This window comes from Peromyscus eremicus, chromosome 20 (genome assembly GCF_949786415.1).
Source record: "Peromyscus eremicus chromosome 20, PerEre_H2_v1, whole genome shotgun sequence".
NCBI lineage: Eukaryota > Metazoa > Chordata > Mammalia > Rodentia > Cricetidae > Peromyscus > Peromyscus eremicus.
In genome coordinates, this window is record NC_081436.1 from 13,903,272 (window position 1) to 13,924,270 (window position 20,999).

Here is a 20,999-nt window from a genome sequence, read left to right on the forward strand (position 1 = left end):
AGCAAAAAGCCAGCAGCCTATCCGATTTGTCTTCCTGATTCATTTCAATCCGACTGCCCGGTTTTCTCTTGCTTTGCTCCTTCAGAAGGGGATGCTGAGGTCTTTTCAACAAGGATCCCTCAAATGTCTCATCAGGGGAAATGGGACAAACCAACCACCCTTCCCCAAAGGAACTCCAGGCACGCTCGAACAGCGAGGCAGCAGAAGAGCCAGATAATTGATGCACCGCCAGGCAGTCCAGCAGCTGAGCCCACCGCGCAGAAGCAATGAGCGCAAGGTTACCAAGCCCAGCACGGGACACGCCAACCGGCGCAGAGAGGGGTGCGGAGCGCGTGAGCAATCCCCAGCCTCACCCCGTCCAGGCTCGATCCCAGGTGCGGCACAAGCCCCACCCCCGGAAGGACCCGTCGGCACACAAGCCCGCCTCGCTCCGAAGCCCAGCTCCGCCCCGCCTCGCCCCGCCCCGTCGCAGCTCCACCCCTCCCCGTCTCCGTACCGCCCGGTCCCAGCGCCCGCCCTTCTCGAGCAGCCAAGTGTCTCGTGACCAAGGGCGTATCCCAGACGGCCTGAGACCGACGCTGTCTATGACCAGTTCCTCCTCAGTTCTGAACCGCCCTCGTCCCATGGCGCCGGAGCCCTCCCGGGTCAATGTGAAGTGACGTCTGCTCCTGATCCCAAGCCTGTGCTGGGACCTCTGGGTGAACAGGGTCAGATCCCCGCGCGTGAATCTAAGGAAGCCCTGGTCCTTTAGGGGCCCTGTGGAGTTACACCCCAGGCCACCACCTCCCGAGTTCTGACAGATTCGCTGGAGCTTCAGAAAGTGGGCCTTCTGATAGAAGGAGTATTGGGGTCTGGGGGCTCAGGGGAGAAGGAAGACTGGGCCTGGGACTTCAGGCGAGGGCTGGCCTGGTGGCTCAGGGAACGAACCTGCTGGAATCGCTCTGCCTTTCCTACCAAGGGTCTGAAGAAACAGGCCCTTCTGTATCTCTGCCATGGGGGCCCTGGAGGCCCTCTTTTTGGCATTGGCTGCAGGCCTGAGCACTGCCAGCCCACCTAACATCGTGCTGATCTTTGCTGATGACCTGGGCTATGGGGACCTAGGCTCCTACGGGCACCCCAGTTCCACCACCCCCAACCTGGATCAGTTGGCTGCAGGGGGACTACGGTTCACAGATTTCTATGTGCCTGTGTCTCTGTGCACACCATCTCGGTGAGTGAGGGACCTTTACCCCTCCCCTATCCCCTGCCCATCCCATTTCTGTCTCTGTGAGTAAGTCCTCCGCTCCCCGCCCCCCACACCCCTCTCTATGCTCCTCCCTGTGTTCATTTCTGCGGGACTCACAGATGATGGATTGTGTGGCTTGTACTGTACAGGGCTGCCCTCCTGACTGGCCGGCTCCCAGTTCGAACAGGCATGTACCCTGGAGTTCTGAGGCCCAGCTCTCAAGGGGGCCTGCCCCTGGAGGAGGTGACTCTGGCTGAGGTCCTAGCTGCCCGAGGCTATCTTACAGGGATGGCTGGCAAGTGGCATCTTGGAGTGGGGCCAGAGGGGGCCTACCTGCCCCCACATCAGGGCTTCCATCGATTCCTGGGCATCCCATATTCCCATGACCAGGTACAAACCACCTGGGCCCCTCCGCTGTCCCCACCACCACACCCAAGCCCTCTTATCAATGTCCCCTAACCCATAGCCAGACCTCTCTCACTGGAACTGTCTCCCCAGGGTCCTTGTCAGAACCTAACCTGCTTCCCACCAGACACTCCCTGCAGTGGTGGCTGTGACCAAGGCCTGGTTCCCATCCCGTTACTGGCCAACCTGTCCGTGGAGGCCCAGCCCCCTTGGCTGCCTGGACTAGAAGCCCGTTATGTGTCTTTCTCCCGAGACCTCATGGCTGATGCCCAGCGCCAGGGCAAACCATTCTTCCTGTACTACGCTTCCCACGTGAGTGACCGTGGCCCCACCCTCCTGGCTGCCCAAGACCTGTGCCCAGTGCTGACTCCACTCTCTGCCCCCAGCACACCCACTACCCACAGTTCAGTGGAGAAAGCTTCACAGAGCGCTCAGGCCGTGGGCCATTTGGGGACTCCTTGATGGAGCTGGACGGAGCTGTAGGGGCCTTGATGACAGCTGTGGGGGACCTAGGTCTGCTCGGAGAGACACTGGTCATCTTCACTGCAGATAATGGGTACGAGCCAGAGCAGGGGACACTCATTGCTGGATCATAGGCAAGGACTCTAGGGTCCATCCACCCTAGCTAGCTATTAGTTGAAGACTGTGGTATAAAAGGCTCTTAAGAGAGATGCAAGCCTTGTTATAGTGATCCATGGAGTCACAGACTGGGGACCACAGGTGGTACACAGAGTTGCTGGTCTTGGTAGGCAAGGGAGGAAACAGGCAAATAACGATCATTCTTGGCAAAATTTGTAACTTTGAAATATGGGGCTGGTAGTCATCAGTGGTGGGTCAGGGCCCTTGGCCCCTCGTTACTGATGGCTTCCTTGTATGTCCTAGTCCTGAGTTGATGCGTATGTCCAATGGTGGCTGCTCTGGCCTCTTGAGATGTGGAAAAGGAACAACTTTTGAAGGTGGTGTCCGAGAACCTGCCTTGGCCTTCTGGCCAGGCCACATTACTCCTGGTCAGTCCGCTGGCCCTCTTTTTGTAGACCCTTGGCCCTATCTCCCCAGCCTGGGTGGTGAACCGAGTGACCAAACAGCTGTCTGTCCACAGGTGTAACCCACGAGCTGGCCAGCTCTCTGGACCTGCTGCCCACCTTGGCAGCTCTGACCGGGGCTCCACTGCCCAATATTACCTTGGATGGTGTTGACCTCAGCCCCTTGCTGCTAGGCACAGGCGAGGTAGGGCCAATAATCCCTTGACCCCCCCACTCCACTGCCCCATGCTGGTCTTCCTTTAGGTTTGAATCTGGGCAGTGCCTTATGTCTCCTTTGATGAGTGGCCTCTGAGTACCACCTCGCGAGTTCCTTGGGCGGGCCAAAAGGGGGTCCACCACCAGTGCCTAACGCAAGAGCTCTTAGCGATCTTCTCCCACCCTGTGACCTTGACTTTGCCCTCAGAGCCCACGGAAGTCTGTCTTCTTCTACCCGCCCTACCCAGACGAGATCCACGGGGTCTTTGCTGTGCGAAGTGGGAAATACAAGGCTCATTTCTACACCCAGGGTAACTCTCTCTCCCTGGCTTCCTCTCCCCGACCCTGAGGGCCCCCAGCTGCTCTGTCGTCTGCCCCTTCCTGTCCCAAAAGCCGACCCCCTCTCCAGGTTCTGCCCACAGCGACACCACTGCGGACCCCGCCTGCCACGCTGCCAGCCCTCTGACCGCTCATGAGCCCCCACTACTCTATGACCTGTCCGAGGACCCTGGAGAGAACTACAATCTTCTGGAAAGCATGGAAGACATCTCCGCAGAAGTCCTACAGGCTCTGAAGCACCTTGAGCTGCTCAAGGCCCAATATGATGCAGATATGACCTTCAGCCCCAGCCAGATAGCCAGGGGTGAGGACCCTGCCCTACAGATCTGCTGTCAGCCAAGCTGCTTTCCCCACCCAATCTGCTGCAGCTGCCCCGATGCCCAGACCTGAGGGTCCTGAAGAAATCACAGCGGTCCCCCCAAGGGTAGCCCAGGACCCCTAACCCTCTCCTGAGTGTGCGATGGTTCACCAGAGGGGCGGGGGCAAGTGTGTAGTTTGTATCTGGTAATGTAATAACATCAGACTTGCAGGTGTGCTAATTCATCTAGTCCTTGTGGTAACTCTGAGGTCAGTGCTATTCTCCTGTGCTGCAAATGAGGAAACTGAGGCATGGGGAAATCTCATGGACCTGTTCAAGTCCAATGTCACCTTACCAGAAAGAGCGTGAGCTAGGATTTTAACCCAGGCATCCAGGGTCTGAAATTTGCCCCGCCCCGGGCATGGACATATTTGTTCACAGAAGCCGGTATTGCATTCAGGTGCCAGGAACTGTGAGGGAGGGGTGGTGAGGGCATGGTATCTAGGAGACCCTAAAGGTGCAAAGCCCCCCGGAACATAGGTTTTCCTCAAGAAGCATTCTTAGGGGCCCTGGAACTGGCCACCTTGGTTCTTACAATTCACTTGGAATTAGGTGATGAACTGCTCATTCCAGACAGAGTTAAGGAATTGGGGGCCTAGCTAGATCCCAAAAAGGAACATGAGCAGCTCCTAAGACTGCCCCATGGGGCTTGCCCACCTTCTCCCCAGCTCTGCATTTCTCCATAGTACATACTTCAGGTCTCCTCATCCCATCTAATTTTCTACAAAGTACTTTTTAAAAACATCTATCAGGGGCCATGAGATGACTCAGTGGGTAAAAATGCTTGCTATGCAAGCCTGACAGCTTGAGTTCAATCCCCAGGAACTCTGGGGATTGTGCTCTGATCTCCACACATGCTCTGTGGCCCACACATGTCTGAACTTACATCACACTCATATGAGCAATGATAACAATAATAATAATAATAATAATAAATGTAAAAAAAAAAAAGCCTATTGGGTTGGAGTGCACCATGTTCAAATTCCAAACTCCTCAGTGACCCACCTTTCCCTCAGACTCACTGCAAGCTGGCCTGGCTGTTCTTTCCACTGACAATATTCTGCCTCAGATGTTAGCCTCTGTAGAAAGAGACCTTTGGACTGCCTACCTGTGTTTGTATGGCAATGTGTGCTGTACATCCCAGGTGCTCCTCAGTACTGGTCACATAGGAACAGTAGCCCTCAGGGTGGGCCAATATTTCTAGCAAACTGTTGTTGCCTCTCTTTATGGGGACACCTCTCTTCCAGGTGTCAAGCATACAGCCTCTCTCCTTCAAGTTGGTGACCAACCTGAGCTGGTTACATTCCAGTGATTGGTCCAGGAGTGGCATATGACTAGGAAGTCCTGGGAGTGACAGGTTGGGTGGGGTGATCTGGGTGAGAGCCTAACTTTAGCAGTGTTGCTGGCCCTGGAGAGAACCAGGTAATGATTAAACCAGTGTCTCCAGCTGCCTGCCTGGAGAGCATGTAAAAGTAAATCTTGCTGTTGGTGCTTCTGCTGGTGAACCGTTTGTCGCTTGCAGCCGATGTGGCCTGGTAGGAAGGAGCCTGAATGGAATGTATGGATCCACTTTGCGGGGAGGGAACACCTCATGATACCAGATGTTTGCTTGAGGTCCTCTACATCTCCGTTTTCCATATAACTCTTCCATAACCTCTTTTTTTTGTTGTTTTTGTTTTTGTTTTTTGTTTTTCGAGACAGGGTTTCTCTGTGTAGCTTTGCGCCTTTCCTGGAACTCACTTGGTAGTAGTCCAGGCTGGCCTCGAACTCACAGAGATCCGCCTGGCTCTGCCTCCCGAGTGCTGGGATTAAAGGCGTGCGCCACCACCGCCCAGCCTTCCATAACCTCTTATCTGGTTGAGAAGCTACCCTGACCACACTCCAAGGTCTGCAGTGCCCCCAGGCTACGCACACAAGGTAGAGGTTTCTTTGGGGCCATCCAGCAGGAACTTATCCTGGCTTAAAGAGCTCCTGCATCACTTCTCTAAGAGGAGGGCTGGTCCCAGATGATTGATACTGTTCAAGGTGAAGATAGAAAAAAGAACTGAAACATGGAACACCCATACGTCACCTTGAAAACAATAATGACACACAAAAACAACAACGAGTCCCCTATCAAAACCAGTAGATATCAGCACCTGGGTACAACCTTTGGAAAAGCTTCTGCTCCATTCTTTCATCAGCATCGGGTGTATTTTAATGCTGATCCTATCATATTTACTACACTGTAGTGCTGGAGCAAGGTGTCCTCGAAGGATAAAGATGCTCTTAACACAGGGATGACAGGTACACGTGAGATTTCAGTGCCATTGAATCTTGCAGAGTGCAGTGTGTGAGTATAGCCTAGACAGACAATAGGAAACCTGGACATGCTACAGTCTGAACAGGAGGTGACTTGAGATATGTATGTGAATAAAGCCACCAATAGCTATACACTCGGGATTTTCATATTTGCTTATATCATTCTGTAATTTACACTTCAATAAAATCTGTAGCAGTCCTCCAAAGCAATAATAGTCATGATATGAGAGCAAAATCATGGAGTAGGAGATAACCAGACTGTTTAACAGCCACACCGTCTTTGCTATGATTTGTATGCATGCATACATGCTTGTTTCTCATTATTTCAACCAAATGCAACATATTTGTACAGAGGCTCATTTGTGTGTACTTACATATGCCCACACAGATATGCAGGTATACCTATACATATTCACAAGTGCTTAGGCACATGTGTGCTCACATTCACACAGGCATAGCATGACTATTTGTGCAGATACATGCATACAGTAACAGGTACATTCACACATGGATGACACAGACACACATATACACATGCACTTGAATATATACATACATTCACACATGTACTCATAAACAGTTATGGTCCTCAGGTGCCCCCCATGATTCTGGTTTCATCATGTTTTCTGTGCAGTGCTAGAGCAAGGTGACCTCAAAGGACATCTATCTTTCTCATTTCTATGCTGTTGATATAAAAAATTAAAATGAAAATGAAAAAAAAAAAAAGCCAACACCTCTCCCTAGGAGCCTCCTAGGTATTGTCCCTGGCCTAGCTGTCCTTTCCCATGCATTTTTCTCAAGTGACCAGAAGGGGAGTAAAAGGGAACGTTTAAACATGGAATAATGTTTCCTTCAATTCACCTCTTTTCTGAAGGTTCTTAATTACAAACGTAGTTTTCGAGGAGGGCACAAGTCACTGGGCTGACTCCATTTTCGTCCCTCTCTGGCTCGTTTTTACCTCTTTAACTTTCTTCCCTCCTGAGTCAGTGTCTCCCACTTTGTGCTGGGGACACTGGGGACAGGACTGGTGAGAACTGCTTGATACATATCTTTCTATCCAGGGATTCAAACCACCCCCAAAACAACAGCTAAGCTTTGCAAGGCAGATCACCCCTCAAATGTGGTCGACTACCCGGGATGGCAAGGTTACCCCGTGGAGAATGAGCAATCGCTTGGAAACCAGATGGCTCTCAAGCAATGACCGTGGGAACTTCTCCAGAATCCCTTGCAGAACAAGAACTGAAACAATGACCTGACCGAGCTCTCGGTTATGCAGAATCTCAAACCCCTGCCCCCATTTATTGCCCTTTTCCATAAAAAATCTCAAGTTCCTCTTGGCCGCTTGAAGACGGGCTCAAGGTTATAGAACCCCTTTGCTCTTCACAACATGGCCACCGTGGTTAAATCTTTCTCTATCCAACTCACTATTCACCTTTTTTATTGGTGTTTTGGGATGGGTGGCCTAGTCTGTTGGTACTCCTAGAACAAGATACTTTTGCCAGTCAGTAACAATGTATCAAAGCAAACCAGACACACTCAGTAACCTCGGTCTGGGAAGGCAGTGCAGCCCTCCCTAAACATCATTCTCTGTGGAGTTAAAATGTATAACCCTAGAGGTTTCAGCACTAACCTAATTTAACCTTGTTTCACTATGAACACATTCCTTTTAGGAATCAAGAAACCTTGTATCTACCCAGCAGCCATGAAGGAAGAGTACATGCACTAATGCCAAACCCTTTTTAGTGTCCTTTGCTCGTCCCTCTTTTGACCCCGATCCCCTCCCAATAAATCCCCTTTTAGAAATTTCTACTAGTTTGTTGTGATCAAAAAATAATAATTGGCACAGAAAGAAATGAAATACACCCTGGCCTCCTAATCCCAGTAAATGTGTGCTGGGTAAAAGAGACTGGAGGAGCCAAGTGCAGAGGTACAACATCAATGTAAGGTTCAAAGTAAAGTGCCATGCTCAGGATGGAGGAGCAGAGGCCTTAGGGACCAACCTGTGCCTACTCTGCTATCTTCTCTTAGAAGAAGGGCCCTTCTAAGGAAGGAGCCATACCTGGACAGTATGGCCTCCTTTTGTACTATCCCTAAATGAATAAGGCTTTTAGCTGAGACCATCCCAGAGTGAGCTGAGGTAAGGCTCTTTCTTCCAGTCAAGACATGGCCATTCCCCTCTCAAAATCAGAGCAATTACAATTACCTGCATGGGATAAGATTTTCAGGAGATAGGTCCTTCTACTATTCCATTGTGGAAGAGGAGAGGAGGAGCACTATTGTTTACTTACAAGGTGTGCTGGGTTTTGTTTTTTTTTTTTTTTTTTGTCTGTTTTTGTCAACTTGACACAAGCTAGGATCATTTGGGAAGAGGGAATCTCAGTTGAGATTGCCTCCACCAGATTGGCCTGTAGGCAAGTCTATGTGCATTTTTCTTGGTTAAAGATTGATGTGGGTGGGCCCAGCCCACAGGGTGTGGGCAGTGCCACCCCTGGGCAGGTGACCCTGGGTTGTATAAGAAAGCAGTTGAGCAAGCCATGTGGGGCAAGCCAGTAAGTAGCATTCTTCCATGGTTCTGCTTCAGTTCTTGATCTGACTTTCTTTTATGATGGACTATAATATGGAAGTGGTTTGGGTCATAGTGTTTTATCCACTAAGCCTCCGAAGGGTAAGGTTTAGTGCTGCTTATGGGATAAACAGGGTGGCCTGAGGCCTGGTAGAGAAACACAGTGAAGCATTCAGCAGTCTGTTTATGTATGTCTATACTTCAGAGCGTTCCAGAGGACCCTTGTTTATAAATGCAGCCTTGGTGAGTGAGTTTTTTGGGCTTCTGATGTCAGAAGACCACCCATGGGATGATTACACAGCCCAAGTGAAGGGACAGTATTTTCAATGTGTTGGAGCTGTCTTTAGTTCCTAAAAGACAACTCAAGTGACAATTACAAAGTATATAGAAACATACTGCTCAGCTGAGCAATCTCTAAATGTTTGATAAGTGAAATCAATGTTTTTGATTTTGGCTTCAACTTTTATTTTTAGTTTCCTCTCAGCAGTTTTCAATGCATGATCTCTAACATACTATGTATGATTCTCCGTATTTCTTAATAGTATAACACATTTTCATTATAAAATATAAGCATATTTTTTCATATCTCCTTAATATTCCATTTATATAAATATACCTCAGTTTAGTAAATTCTGTTGCTCAGTAGTTAGATTATTCATATGTTTTTTTATTTTGTTTTGTTTTGTTGTTGTTGTTTCCACTTTTGGTTTCTAGGAACTGAACCCAGGGCTTCATGCAGGCAGGCGCACATTCCACCAGGGAGCCACTCCAGTTTACGTTCAGTAACTTTAATGAGAATCTAAGTGAATATATCTTGTGTAGGGTGCTTCCCTTGAGCTAGGTTTCCACAAGTTAGAAGTGTTCTGCAGAGCTCTGAGGTTTGTGCATCACATCTGGTGTTGCACTGTCTGGAGGACCCAGGGTATTGCAGTGACCAAGGCCCAGGCCTCCTAATGCCCAGGTGGATGGTTACTGGGCAACAAACAGGGAAGGCCAGCAGGTGCTCCCAGAACACTGGTAGTAGCCGAGGAGGGGAGGGGAGGGGAAGGGAGCTGGAGACGGGTGTAGGTAGGTCAGACTGAGGTCTAAAAGGAATTGCTGCAACATTTAAGGACAGTGATCTGCCCAGGTAGCTGCAGGTGCCAGGGCAACAGGGAGCCCCGAGGAAGCTGTTTGTTGTACAAAGGTCCAGGAGGAAACTCAAGGCAATTTGATCCAAGTCGAGAAGGTGAGGACAATGGACAGACATGAGGAATCTGGTCTATCCTCAGCCCTGAAGTTTAGGTGACTTGAGAAAAAAAAAAGTAAAATACAGAACACAAATATATAGTGGGTGGAGGAGTCTCTTGTAAATTCAAACTTTAGTTCAAAGTGCGTGTGGTGTCCCCTGAGCAGTCACTGGGGTCCTTTACAAGTAATCCTTCTCAACCCTAGCCCAGTGACCAATTGTTGGAGTGACTCTATGGGAGTGATTGTGAGGTCAGCTGGGGCTATGATTTAGTGCACAACACAGCACAATACATGGATCTGCCCCTCAGGGTCAGTTCCAGGGGCAATACAAGCTATTATAACCTGTAGGCTGGGTCTATGGGCGATACAAAGCTATTATAACCTGTAGTCTGGGTCTATGGGTGATACAAAGCTGTTACCAGTGGTCTGGGTCTGGCCTGGGTATTTTCCGACCCTTGGCATCTTATTTGAGAAACTGAAATAAGCACACACCTTATAAGCCAGGTAAATTTATTCAAAGCAAAGCGATAGTACAGGTCAGATACGCTGTCAAGAGCAACTGCGGGCCATATGAGGAGGTTGTTGCCTCCAGGCTTCTTTTAGGGAGACTAAAGGAGGAGGAGGTGCTATTGGCATAGTTTGGGTGGGTCTCTATTTTGAAGGACAGGCCTGGATACATAAACCCCTTGTCTAGCACACATGTCTCTTCCTGCAATGCATCTTGCTTTAATTATATGCATGCCCAACTATGCATAGGTACAAAATGGTAAATAGGGAATTCTCCCTGAAAACTCACCTACAGAACAGTTTGCCTTAATGCACATGTGCCCCCGAACCAGCTAACACCAAATCAACCCCCCCTAGTCTCATACTGGACATTCGTGGAATATGACCGAAAGGATATAAAGTTTAGTAGTCATGAAGGGAAGGAGAAACTTATTCCATTTTTCAGAGTGGAGTGTGCGTGCATCTCAATGCAGGTGGGGGTCCTAGGTTGCTAACAAGTTACTAGATACATTGTTTGGTAGGTTGCTAACAAGTTACTAGATACATTGTTTGGAAGGGGATGTATGTGCGTAGTGCATGCAGGTTAGGATCTCAGGCCGCCAAGTACATTATTAGAAGAGAGGTGTAGCTCAAACCAAGTGGAGTTCCGGGTTGCTAAGCTATTCCCTATGCTTGATTGCCTTAAAGTCCGTAAAGAGGAACCCAGTACAGAGTAGGGTTAGGGGGGCAGCTGGAGAGGGAGGAGGAAAACAGCAAGGAAAGGCCACCAAGCGTGTCCCACAGCTGCGCTAATTGCCAGGCCGAAGGAAACATGTTAATCATATGAAGAACCAAAGAGACATGTTGGAGGGTCGGGGGAGGGAGGCCAGGCCCGGGAGGGATACAGGACACAAAGGGCACAGAACTGGAAGTGGAATGGTCTCTGCTGCAAAGCTGTGTGGGTCTGGAGGCCATGCCTCCATCATCCAGCACAGGGGTACAGGTTTCATACCACCCTCAAGAGGCTGTCTGTCTCTTTATAGCATTGCTAAGTAGCAGAAAGGGATTTACAGATCTTCTTGGACACATGGGATGTCCCGGCATACTAGCTAAAAAGTGACAATTCCACAGCAACTGGTCTTCATCCCTGATCTTCACATATATTGTGAATATTTTTTTGTTTGTTGACACACTGAAGCAACATTTAAGATGATTTTTATAGTTACTACTCTTTTTTTGAGACAGGATCGCATCATGCAGTCTAGGTCGGACTCAAATTTACACTCATCCTGCCCCAGCCTCCAATGTCCTTGGATTATAAGTATGTGCTACCATGCCCCGCAAAGAGTTTTTTCATTTTTATGTAGCAAGCTGTCAAGACTTCCCTTTGTCCACTCTTTCATTCACAACCTTCACCTGTTGTCTTGCTACAGTAGTGCTTAAGATCAGAGGACACAGACCTGTCCTCAGGGGCAACCTACTGTCATACTGATACTCCGCTGAGGCTGGAGTCACTTCGGGGCCCCAGGAGAGAATCTTGGTGAGGCTCCATAATCACCTACAGGCTACAAGCATGTTTTTGGTTTTTGTTGTTGTTTTTTCTAAGTCACCTATTTTCTGCTGGCTTTCTGAGTACGACTTTTAGAAAATACCAATTTTAAGACCCACAGACATTGTTTCTCAAGTTGTTCATGGCACATACACACACACACACACACACACACACACACACACACACACAAAACACCGCCCCACCCCCACCCTGACACACACAATGATCTGGACCATGCCTCTCCCAATACCCCACATGGGAAAGACACACGGTCTGTGGCCAGTGCCTTCTTTCAGGCCTCAGCTGTCTCTGCAGGAATTCAAGTGTGTTTGGAGAAAGCGTCTGTGGGGACCTCCAGACATCGCCTCCAGCAAGGCTCTAGCACAGGATGCAGTCACCCACCCGCAGCAGGACTTCAGAAAGTACTGAAGACTTCTCCCAATTCCCATAACCCCCTCACTCTGGGTCCCCCATTTCCATTGCCACAGGCAGGACCTGAGACTTGGACCCCCACCTGGGCACCACCTTAAAAACAGCCAGGGTCACACCAAGCAGAGTTTATTGAGGCCATGGGCGGGGCCCACGTACACAGCAGGCGGCGTACGCAGGGCAGATACTCACTCGCTGGACTGCAGGGGTGTTAGCGGCAAAGCAGATGACCTGTTGGGAGCACCCCTGGGGGTGCCCTCCTCCTAGCAGCATTGGGGGCTTTGGGTGAGCAAGAACCGTCTAATGGCCCGAAGGTTCTCTTAGAAACCCCTCCCTCTTTCCCCTGAGCTCCTTGTGGGTTGGGGCTAGGGTCCCTTCCTGCGATCAAAGACCGGATGATCCCTTGAGATTCACTATAAAAATTAAAGTTCATTTATAAATCACAGGAGACGGGCAGGAGGGAACCACTGGGGGACCTGACTTCATCAGTTACCTTGAGCCTACTTCCCCTCCCTCAAGTTCAACCTCCAAAAGAGAGAGCAAAGAGCAAGGTCTACAGGCACAGAGAGAGGTGGGAGACAGAGGGAAGGTAGTTGGAGGAACAGGACGAAGGAGGACAAGAGAGAAAAGATGCATCGGAAGAAAAGTATGGCTGCCGAGGCTCCTCTCCCCAACAGCTCCCGAAAGCCATGACCTGGGGATAAAGGATTAAGAGTTCCCAGCCCAGGGACTCCCACAACGTAAGGTTCCAAAGGTCCCCAATCCAGTCCTTGCTCAAGCCATGGTGGCCTTGAGATACCCAGAGCTGTGTAGACAGGAGCTGAGGGAGGTGGGTGCTACTCCAGGTAGATATCCTCTGTGGGGCAGGCAAATGCCAGGTGCTCCTGGTAGTACTCCAGGAAGGCCCGGCTGCAAAGAGGGAGAAAAGAGTGCTCAGCGCCGTGCTCCTCCTGTCAATTCCCCAGCCATGCACTACTGTCTTGACTAGCAACCATGTGTCCGCACAGCACCCTTTCTAACAACCTGCAGCCACACACACACACACACACACACACACACATGCACCTGAGCCTTTCTGCTCCCCATAGCCTCCCTGGGGGCCTGCTCCATCTTCCCACTCACCCCACGCTCTGCGCCACTGGTCTCATAGACTCCTGGGACACAAAGACATGGCAGGCAAAGCGGCTTAGCAGCGGGTGTTTGGTGATGAAGCCAAAATAGCTGTGGAGACATGGGCAAAGGGGGTGTCAGAGCACTGACCTAGCCCTGGGCACCCCATTAATACTGACAGCAACTGCTATCCAGATGAGCAGCTTGAGACTCTAGATCTCACCTCACCCCCAAACTGTGGCCAGTCAGATATGGCCACTGCCCCATATCTAACAGAGGTTACTTAAGCATTTATATTAATTCACACGTTTCATAATAGCCCTGTGAGGTAAGTGTACCAATAGAGACTAAGCCTAGAGAGCATCAGTATCTTGCCAAATGGCACATAGTCGGTCTGTGGCAGCACTGAGGTAAGGGAAGCAGTCTATGATCTTAATACCTAGTACCACGTATCCCTAACCTTACACAAACATGGCACACCCAGCTACTCCTCAGCCACCACCTACTTCATAGTCACGCAAATTAACCATCCACCCGTCACAACTTTCCTTACAGTGGAACTGAGAAAGGATTCTGATGCACCCCTGTAGAATCGCATCTGGACCAGTGTCTAGCCTGACTGGCATGGACTGACTGGCAACCGTATCAGTATAGGTGGATCCCTGAGGGCGGGTGGGGATCGGAGAACCAGTGACCCTCAGCATTTGAAGGAATATCGGAGGAACAGGTAAGTCCTTACCAGCTGTTTCGGGGATGACAGCCGCAGAATGAGATGTTCTTCATCTGGAAGAAGTGACTGCAGCGCTGGAACTGGAGCAGAGGTGAGCAGAATCATCCCAAATTGGCTAAGACAAGCCTGGAGCCACGCCCACTACGCGCCTCCTTGCCGTCCCCGCCCCACAGTTCTCCTGGGCTTTAACGGTCCCACCCCCCACCGCCCCCTCCAAGCCTCCCTCTGGTCCCCAGCCTATCACACTCCCACCTCAGGTCCTCCTCCGCTCAGACTCAGCTTGACCCCCCGCAGAGAGATCTCAAGGTCACAAGAGGCAGGAGGGCGCAGGTGCACGGTTAGCTTCCGGGCTGTGGCAATCTGAGGGAGAAGTTAGAGAAGGGAGGGTCTTGAGGAACCCTTCATGGGTGCTCTCTCTCTCTCTCTCTCTCTCTCTCTCTCTCTCTCTCTCTCTCTCTCTCTCTCTCTTTCTCTTTCTCGCTCTCTCCATGCCTCTGTCCATTTTAGATTATCTGAACACTCTTGGCACCTCAGGGCCCCAGAGACAATTCTGGAGGACAAGAGGATGACCTTGGCCATCTTGGCTCTCAGAACAAGCCAATCATCACCCCGCACCTAGCTTGCCTCCCTTCTGTTCCAACCAGGCTGCTTCTCTTGGTTCAGGTGCCAAAAACTTGTTTTGCCCACACTTCCAGCCACCTCGTCGCCTGATTCCCATAACCTTGCAGGAGCTCTTTGATACAGAGCTGGTCGCTCCTGCTCCTCAGGACCCATCATCAGCCTCCGTTTCTGGGGCAGGGGGCAGGGGGCTGTCAGCGGGTACTGACAATTGTCCACCGAGTGGATAACTGAGTGAACAAGGGACTCCCAGGGAAGAGGATATGAGAGTTGGTTTTAATTTCCAGACAGGAAGTTGACGGCTTAGGAGAGGAGGGACCAGCAGCGAGGTGAGAGCTTTACTGAACCAACCAATAGGCCCAGAGGTAAGGGGCACAGCTGCTTCACTCTGCCCTAGGTCTTCCTGCTTAGGCTTCTGAATCAGGCCCGAGAGCCAGCCCTGTAACATCCCCCTTCAAGGCTGGAGGCCTTGGGGCCACAGGAGCTATGCCTGGGGCTGGGGTGACATCCAGGTGAGCCTCCAGCCTGTGCCTGCCACCATCTCCACACTGACCTTTTGCATGGCTGCACACAGGATGCCATTGCCCTGGTGACACGGTACTTCCACGGAGCCCAGGAACTGCACATCGAAGCGCTCCACCCAGCAAGGGCTCCGCTTGCTCCCTGGGGAGGGGAGAGGGGGATGTCACACGGACCCAAGTCAGCGGGTGATACAGGAGAAAGCCTGCCGTGGCAGGTGGGGTCTTACCCAGCAGGTCCTTGGCAGGACCGGGCACCGCGTGGGCATAGAAGGCAGGGAACACTCCGCGCTCGCCAGTCCGCATGTTGAAGCCACGAAACCAAAAGTCATCCTCTTCAGCTTCCACCAACACTGGGTCATCCACGTCCAACTCCAGTTCATCTGGATGCCGGGGGATGAACCTGAGGTCGGGTGAGAGATCAGTGGAGGCCAGGCAGGCCTTGGCATGTCACATACAGCAATGTCCTAAGGAATCTGCAGACTGGGGCTGGGGGATCGTCATGGGCAAAGGAGTTGATGTACCTGAAGACAGCCCGGTGTGTCTGCTCTCTCTCCTCCCCATTGACCAGACAGGAGAAAAGACCAAAGGACTCAGTGCCTGAGAGTCAGACAAGAGAGACAGAGATGGGAAGAGTCAGGAACTCCAAGGAGAAAGAAAGTATTTAAAGGCCTAGGCTTGGGCTGGAGCCAAATCCCCTCCCTGCAACAGACTATCGGGTATCCTAAGTCAAGAAAAGAAGGAAGAGCAAGCCACTATGGACTGACTCCCTTCCCCTTGGGGGAATCACTGCTCACTGTCCCGGAAAAAAAAGCAAGTGTCCAGCCTTGACTACCTCTAGAACTTAAGGCCTCCTGGACATTGGGAGGGGGGGGGGGCAGATAGGGCCTGGGGCCAGGATGGTGCTTCTTCCTCTGCCTCCCTCCCATCTCCCCCCACTTCCCACTCACTGGAGGATCGAGATGTGCTGTTGACAAAGACATTGAGGAACTTCTTGGAGAAGGTGAGGTCGGGACTGTCAGGAGAGGCATCCCCTGGCACCTGGTCACCACCTAGTAATGTAGCTCCCGCCTCTTCCTCACTGGCCTCGCAGCTGCTGTCCTCTTCACTGTCGTTGCCCAGACCTGCACAGCGCCGCAGGCTCACCAGCTCTAGCTGAGTGTGCTCATCCACTACTAGGGTGTACTTAACCGCATCATACACCAGCGAGGCATCCAGCGGCGCACTAGAGCCCGTACTCCTAGAACCAGGAGGGACCACGCTGTCCTCTGCATCGTCCTCATCCTCCTCATCCTCTTCGTCCTCATCCTCCTCCTCCGAGCAGGCAGCGGAGCAGGAGCGGCCAGGGCGGGCAGTGCGGCCCGGTGTGGCCCAAAGCGGGGTGATGGTATCCCGGGTCGGGTTACTGAGGAAAAGGCAGGGCCCAGGCTGCGCAGGGCCAAGCCGAGGCGCTGCAGGGGCCGGCGGAGGTGACCCGCAGAGGGTGTCCATGTCCACCAACTCCACGTGGGGCCCTGCTACTGCCTCCGGGTCTTGGCAGTCCTGGGGTACCCGGCTGGCCTGTGATGCTGCGTCTTCTGGCAGGCGTGGTGCTGGAGATAAGCACTGGCCCGGGCAACGGATGGGCGAGGAGCCCTCTGAGATCATGCGGCTCACCAAGTTGCTGAGCAGCCAGGGCGAGTCGGCATCCTCGCTGAGGTCAGGCTCAGACTCAGAGCCCGACTCGTACTCGCTGTTGGTGTCATCATGGCCCACGGGCAGGAAGGCAGGGCGGCGGGGAGGTTCATGCAGTGGCTCCGGCTCCGGCTCCGGCTCTGAGGCTGGCGATGAAGCCTCCTCGATGGAGTTGGTGAGATGGGACGAGCGGCCGCTGCTGCTGCCACCGTCGCTGCTCAGCTCCAGCTCCGTCTCCGAAATGGACGAGATCATGCGGCCCAGGCGTGCACCCCCTGCCTCCTCAGAGTCCGAGCCTGGTGATGAGAGCTCCTGGCTGCTTCGCCGACCCCCGTGGCCTCCACTGGAGTGGCTTCTCAAGTCAGCCTCAATCCCAGGATCAGAGGAAGGCGAGGCCCCACCTGACACTGGTGGCTCTGGGGGTTGGTTCCCTTCACAGTCACAACCAGGGTGTGCCAGAGACCGCACCTCATGGGGCTGCTCTTCAGCGGGCATGAGAGGGGCCGGGAGCTCTGCAGGGGAGGTGTTTGGGTCACTGCCTCCAGAAAGCAGGCCTCCTTCCGGCACCCAGCCATCCCTCCCTTTCCCTCCCTCTTCTGCTGGCCCCCATCCCTCACCTTTAACGGGCTCCTGGGCTGGCGACCGCAACACTGTCTCCTGCCAGGAGGATGGGGGTGCAGAGGTAAAGCCGCCATTGTTATTGTTCAAGGAGTCCTAGGCAGGAGGACAAAATCAGTGTGGCTGAAGACCACTCCAGCCATCCAGAGAGGGAGGGGCCGGCTGCCTGGGCCCCAAACTCAACTTCAGAATTGTACGTATCAGGAAGCTCACCTGGGCCCCGAGTGTGGTCAGGTGGAGAGTGGTGGGTCGGTGCTTGTGGGACTCCTCTAGGGAAGGAGAGGGAAGAAGGGTCTCTCCAACAAGCGCCTCTGAACCAGATCCTCCCCCTGCCTTGCCCTCCCCATCTCCTTCTTCCTCCTCTTCCTCCTCTTCCTCCTCATCCTCGTCTTCCTCCTCATTGTCATCGATCATCTCAAACTCCTGGAAATCATCTTGGAAGGAACAGATAGGGTGTGGCTGCTCTGAGCGACCCAGGGAGAGGCTGTCCTGCAGGAAGGAGGGACAAGACAATGCTGGGCCAGGGTACAGCAGTATCCTGGAGTCCCAGGTACGAGGACAGGGGAAAGTCAGAAAGAGTCCTTTCCAGTTCACCCCACCAACAGAACAATGCTTGTTTGTTTGTTTGCAAACACGTCTGCTTAAGACACGTATCGATCACTGCACTTCCAGAAAGGGCCCAAATTTCTGAGACATTCACAGAGTAACCCCAAATAACCTTCCAGCTTTATTCACCCCCCCCCCAATCCCATCATATTTGACACGGCCACTCTGTTGCTTTCATAGCAATTTAACAATTCACAACTCATGGCTTTTGATCTGTCTTATACACCAGACGGTTAAGACGACCAGAACGGGGTCATGTCCACATTATACACTGGTGAACTCCCCCGTGGCAACATCATCAATAAGTAACGACAAAATGTATAAATAAGGAGAGCCTGCACTCCGATGATTCACCAAATCTGTACCAACCCCAGGGTCTTTGGCACAGCCAGTCCCTTCTGCCAGCAGCAATTCCTCTCTTCCACACCCTCCTACCTACCCCCATCTGCCTGCCTCCTGCTAACCTCGGGGTTATGAATGACATTTCCTCTGCGAAGTCTTCCTGATTTCCTCGGTCTGGATTGGATTCCCTCCCCCCTCATCACACTTTGTGTCCAGTTGGAGTCCCACCACTGGCCTGTCAGGTGACCACTCTCTCTCCCTTGTGTTTCTCCCCCGGCTAAACTGAAAGCTGGGCGGGGGAGGAGGGTTTGCGCCTCTGCTCCCAATACCCGGAAGCCCCCCCCCTGCACTTGACACACGGCATTTTCTCAGAACAAATGAGAATGGAAACATGCCGAGACAGGACCAGGAGGCAGGAGGGAAAAGATTTTAGAGGACGATGAGACAGAAAGGAAGTGGCCACGGAGGCTGTGTGGTGACAGAAAACCTTTGTGGGAAGTGATCTGAGTAGAGAGGCACCCAAGCAAAGGCACTCTTCAACCTACTGCTGGGGAGAACGGACAAATGTGTTAGGAAAGACAATTCCCAAAGGGCTATGAGCAAGGGCAGAGGCTTTCTTGCATGGAAGCTGAACTCAGACACTCTTAAACCCACTGGAGTGCTAGGAAAACGGCGCCTATGTGAAGAAGCCCTCCTTCAATCAGAACCTCTGCACCCAAGGCTTTCCCCACCTTCTCGCAGTGGTCTGAATCGTAGCTAAGGCCCAGTCCACAGTCGTCGGTGATCTCAGACAGGTCTTCATCATCAAATTCTTCCAGGCTTATGTCCTGGGGAGGCCTGAAGAGGGTGCCCGGGTCAGAGAGCCACCAGTCCGAGGCTCCTGGCCTGAGAGCTGATCCTGAGGACATTGGTGGGAAGTGTCCAGCTCCCAGGGCCCCCAATTCCCAGGCTAAAGCCATGTCATTTTGACCCCCAGGCACTGCTCTCCTCTGGATCCCTTCCTTCATCACAGCAAATGAGCCCGGAGGAGCCATCCCTCCCCACACCCCCTCCCCCTCCTCCTCAGCTCCGCTCCCAGCCCCTGTGGGTCACAGCTTTAGCCTCTGGGGAGACACCTTGAGCCAACAGGGAGGGGGGAGTTGATGCTGCCACAATAGGAGAAGGAGGGGTCCAGCTGCTCTGCTTGTGTCCCCATCCCCCTCGTACCAAGCAGGCCTACACCCAAAGGTCCAGCCCCCTCTCACCCCAACATCCCCCATCTCACTCCCAGAGCTTCAAGCTTGATTTCACTCTCCCCAGGCCTGGGGGTGGGGGGTGGGGTGGTAGAGGCCAGGCCCTAGCCTCTACGGAAAGAGACACAACAAGGCCAAAGGGACACTGCCAAGATCGCACTAGGTGCTGGGCACCCTGCCTAAAATCCCTCCAAGGGTCAGTCTAGGGACCCCACCCTTGCCAGGTCATCTGTCCTGACTGGGTGCGGTTCGGTATCCCAACAGGAAAGGTGTGTGGTGTGTGTGTCTATGTGTGTCTGTGTGTGAGGGGGTACCATTGGGTCTGCGCGACAGGGAGCAAACACGGAGGGACCCGGAGCCCAGGATGGGGGATGGGCAGCATCAATCAGAGGCCTGCAAACCAAAGAGGCCCCTGGCCTGGGTAGCTGAAATCGATGGGGGGGTTGGGGGGAGGGAGGGTGGTAGCAGGCCGAGGAGACCCACATGAAGACGAGACCCGCCGAGGTGCGTACCTGCAGCCCGGAGGCGACAGCGAGTGGAAGGTGGAGAGAGAAAACATCTCCGCGCGATCCGCCATCTTCCCGGGAACCGCCGGCCGGCAGCTAGGGGGAGGGGTGAGGAGCACCGCGCGCCCTTGGTGCTCAGGCTCGCGGCCTCTGTCTCCCCACTCACCTCGTGACACGCCCTGCGACACCCGCCGGCGGCGACACACCTCAGCGCCCTGCCAGGACACCGCGGCAGCAAGCCGCGCCGCAGGGGTGAGGGGAGGGAGTGGCGCAGGGCGGGGCCTGAGGGGGGCGGGGGAACGGGGGTCGAGCCGGGCGGGGGGGTGGGGGGGCGATGCGGGGTGTGGGGTGGCGGTGGCGGTGGTGGTGGCGGTGGCGGTGGCGATGGTGGTGAGGTGGCTGGCCGGGAGAGCTGGCGGCGTGGCTTGCGTGGTCGGAGCGAGGAACAGGCGAGAAGGAATAGGGGGGGAGCAGGAACCGGCTGGTAGACGGACCCAAGGAGCCCCGGAAGATGCCGTGGGGAAATAGGTGCGACAGACCCAGGAGCCAGGATCGTTGAGACCCGGGTCTGCGCACTTCGAGTTATCTGCGTTGTGCAGTGCTCCTGGGAGGTGGGCGGCTCGTGGGGGTGGGTGAGGCCCTAGGAACAGCAGTCATGTCCCCCCAGGAAATCCGAAAAGACAGCCGGGTTGGCCCGCTCGCCAGATCTTTGCCCAACCCGCTAGACCTCCAGATGTGTGGCTACGGGAGCTGTCCACCCGTGGGTGCTGATCAGAGCTTATCGGAGCTGTTCTCCGCTGGGTGCTGATGGGGCCAAAGGAAACTTCTCCCTAAAATTTGCTGACCCCGGCTAGAGCAGTCTTGTCCCTGACAGTGTTAACGGGGCGAGGACAGTGACACTGGCCCAAAGGATATGGAA

General features: G+C 53.1%; 2 protein-coding genes across 3 annotated transcripts; one reads left to right on the top strand and one right to left on the bottom strand.

The window, feature by feature from the left end:
* Nucleotides 1–465: 465 nt before the first annotated feature.
* Arsa (arylsulfatase A) lies at nt 466–3,746 on the top strand. Of its 2 annotated transcripts, none has more exons than XM_059246934.1 (8): nt 466–1,210; nt 1,375–1,615; nt 1,724–1,942; nt 2,035–2,186; nt 2,513–2,637; nt 2,730–2,857; nt 3,077–3,179; nt 3,278–3,746. In XM_059246934.1, exons 1-8 carry the CDS (start codon nt 993–995, stop codon nt 3,595–3,597), a joined length of 1,506 nt encoding a protein of 501 aa, XP_059102917.1. In that variant the 5' UTR covers nt 466–992; the 3' UTR covers nt 3,598–3,746. The 2 variants fall into 2 exon arrangements, with proteins under 2 accessions (XP_059102917.1, XP_059102916.1); XM_059246933.1 differs by having other exon boundaries at nt 467–1,210; nt 2,017–2,186.
* Nucleotides 3,747–12,239: 8,493 nt separating this feature from the next.
* On the bottom strand, nt 12,240–20,262 carry Mapk8ip2 (mitogen-activated protein kinase 8 interacting protein 2). The gene is made up of 12 exons (XM_059246960.1): nt 20,087–20,262; nt 19,074–19,179; nt 17,608–17,883; nt 17,394–17,490; nt 16,053–17,288; nt 15,627–15,702; nt 15,333–15,505; nt 15,138–15,247; nt 14,219–14,326; nt 13,976–14,046; nt 13,249–13,347; nt 12,240–13,035 (listed from the first exon to the last, which is right to left on the bottom strand). Exons 1-12 carry the CDS (start codon nt 20,149–20,151, stop codon nt 12,963–12,965), a joined length of 2,490 nt encoding a protein of 829 aa, XP_059102943.1. The 5' UTR covers nt 20,152–20,262; the 3' UTR covers nt 12,240–12,962.
* Between the last annotated feature and the right edge of the window lie 737 nt (nt 20,263–20,999).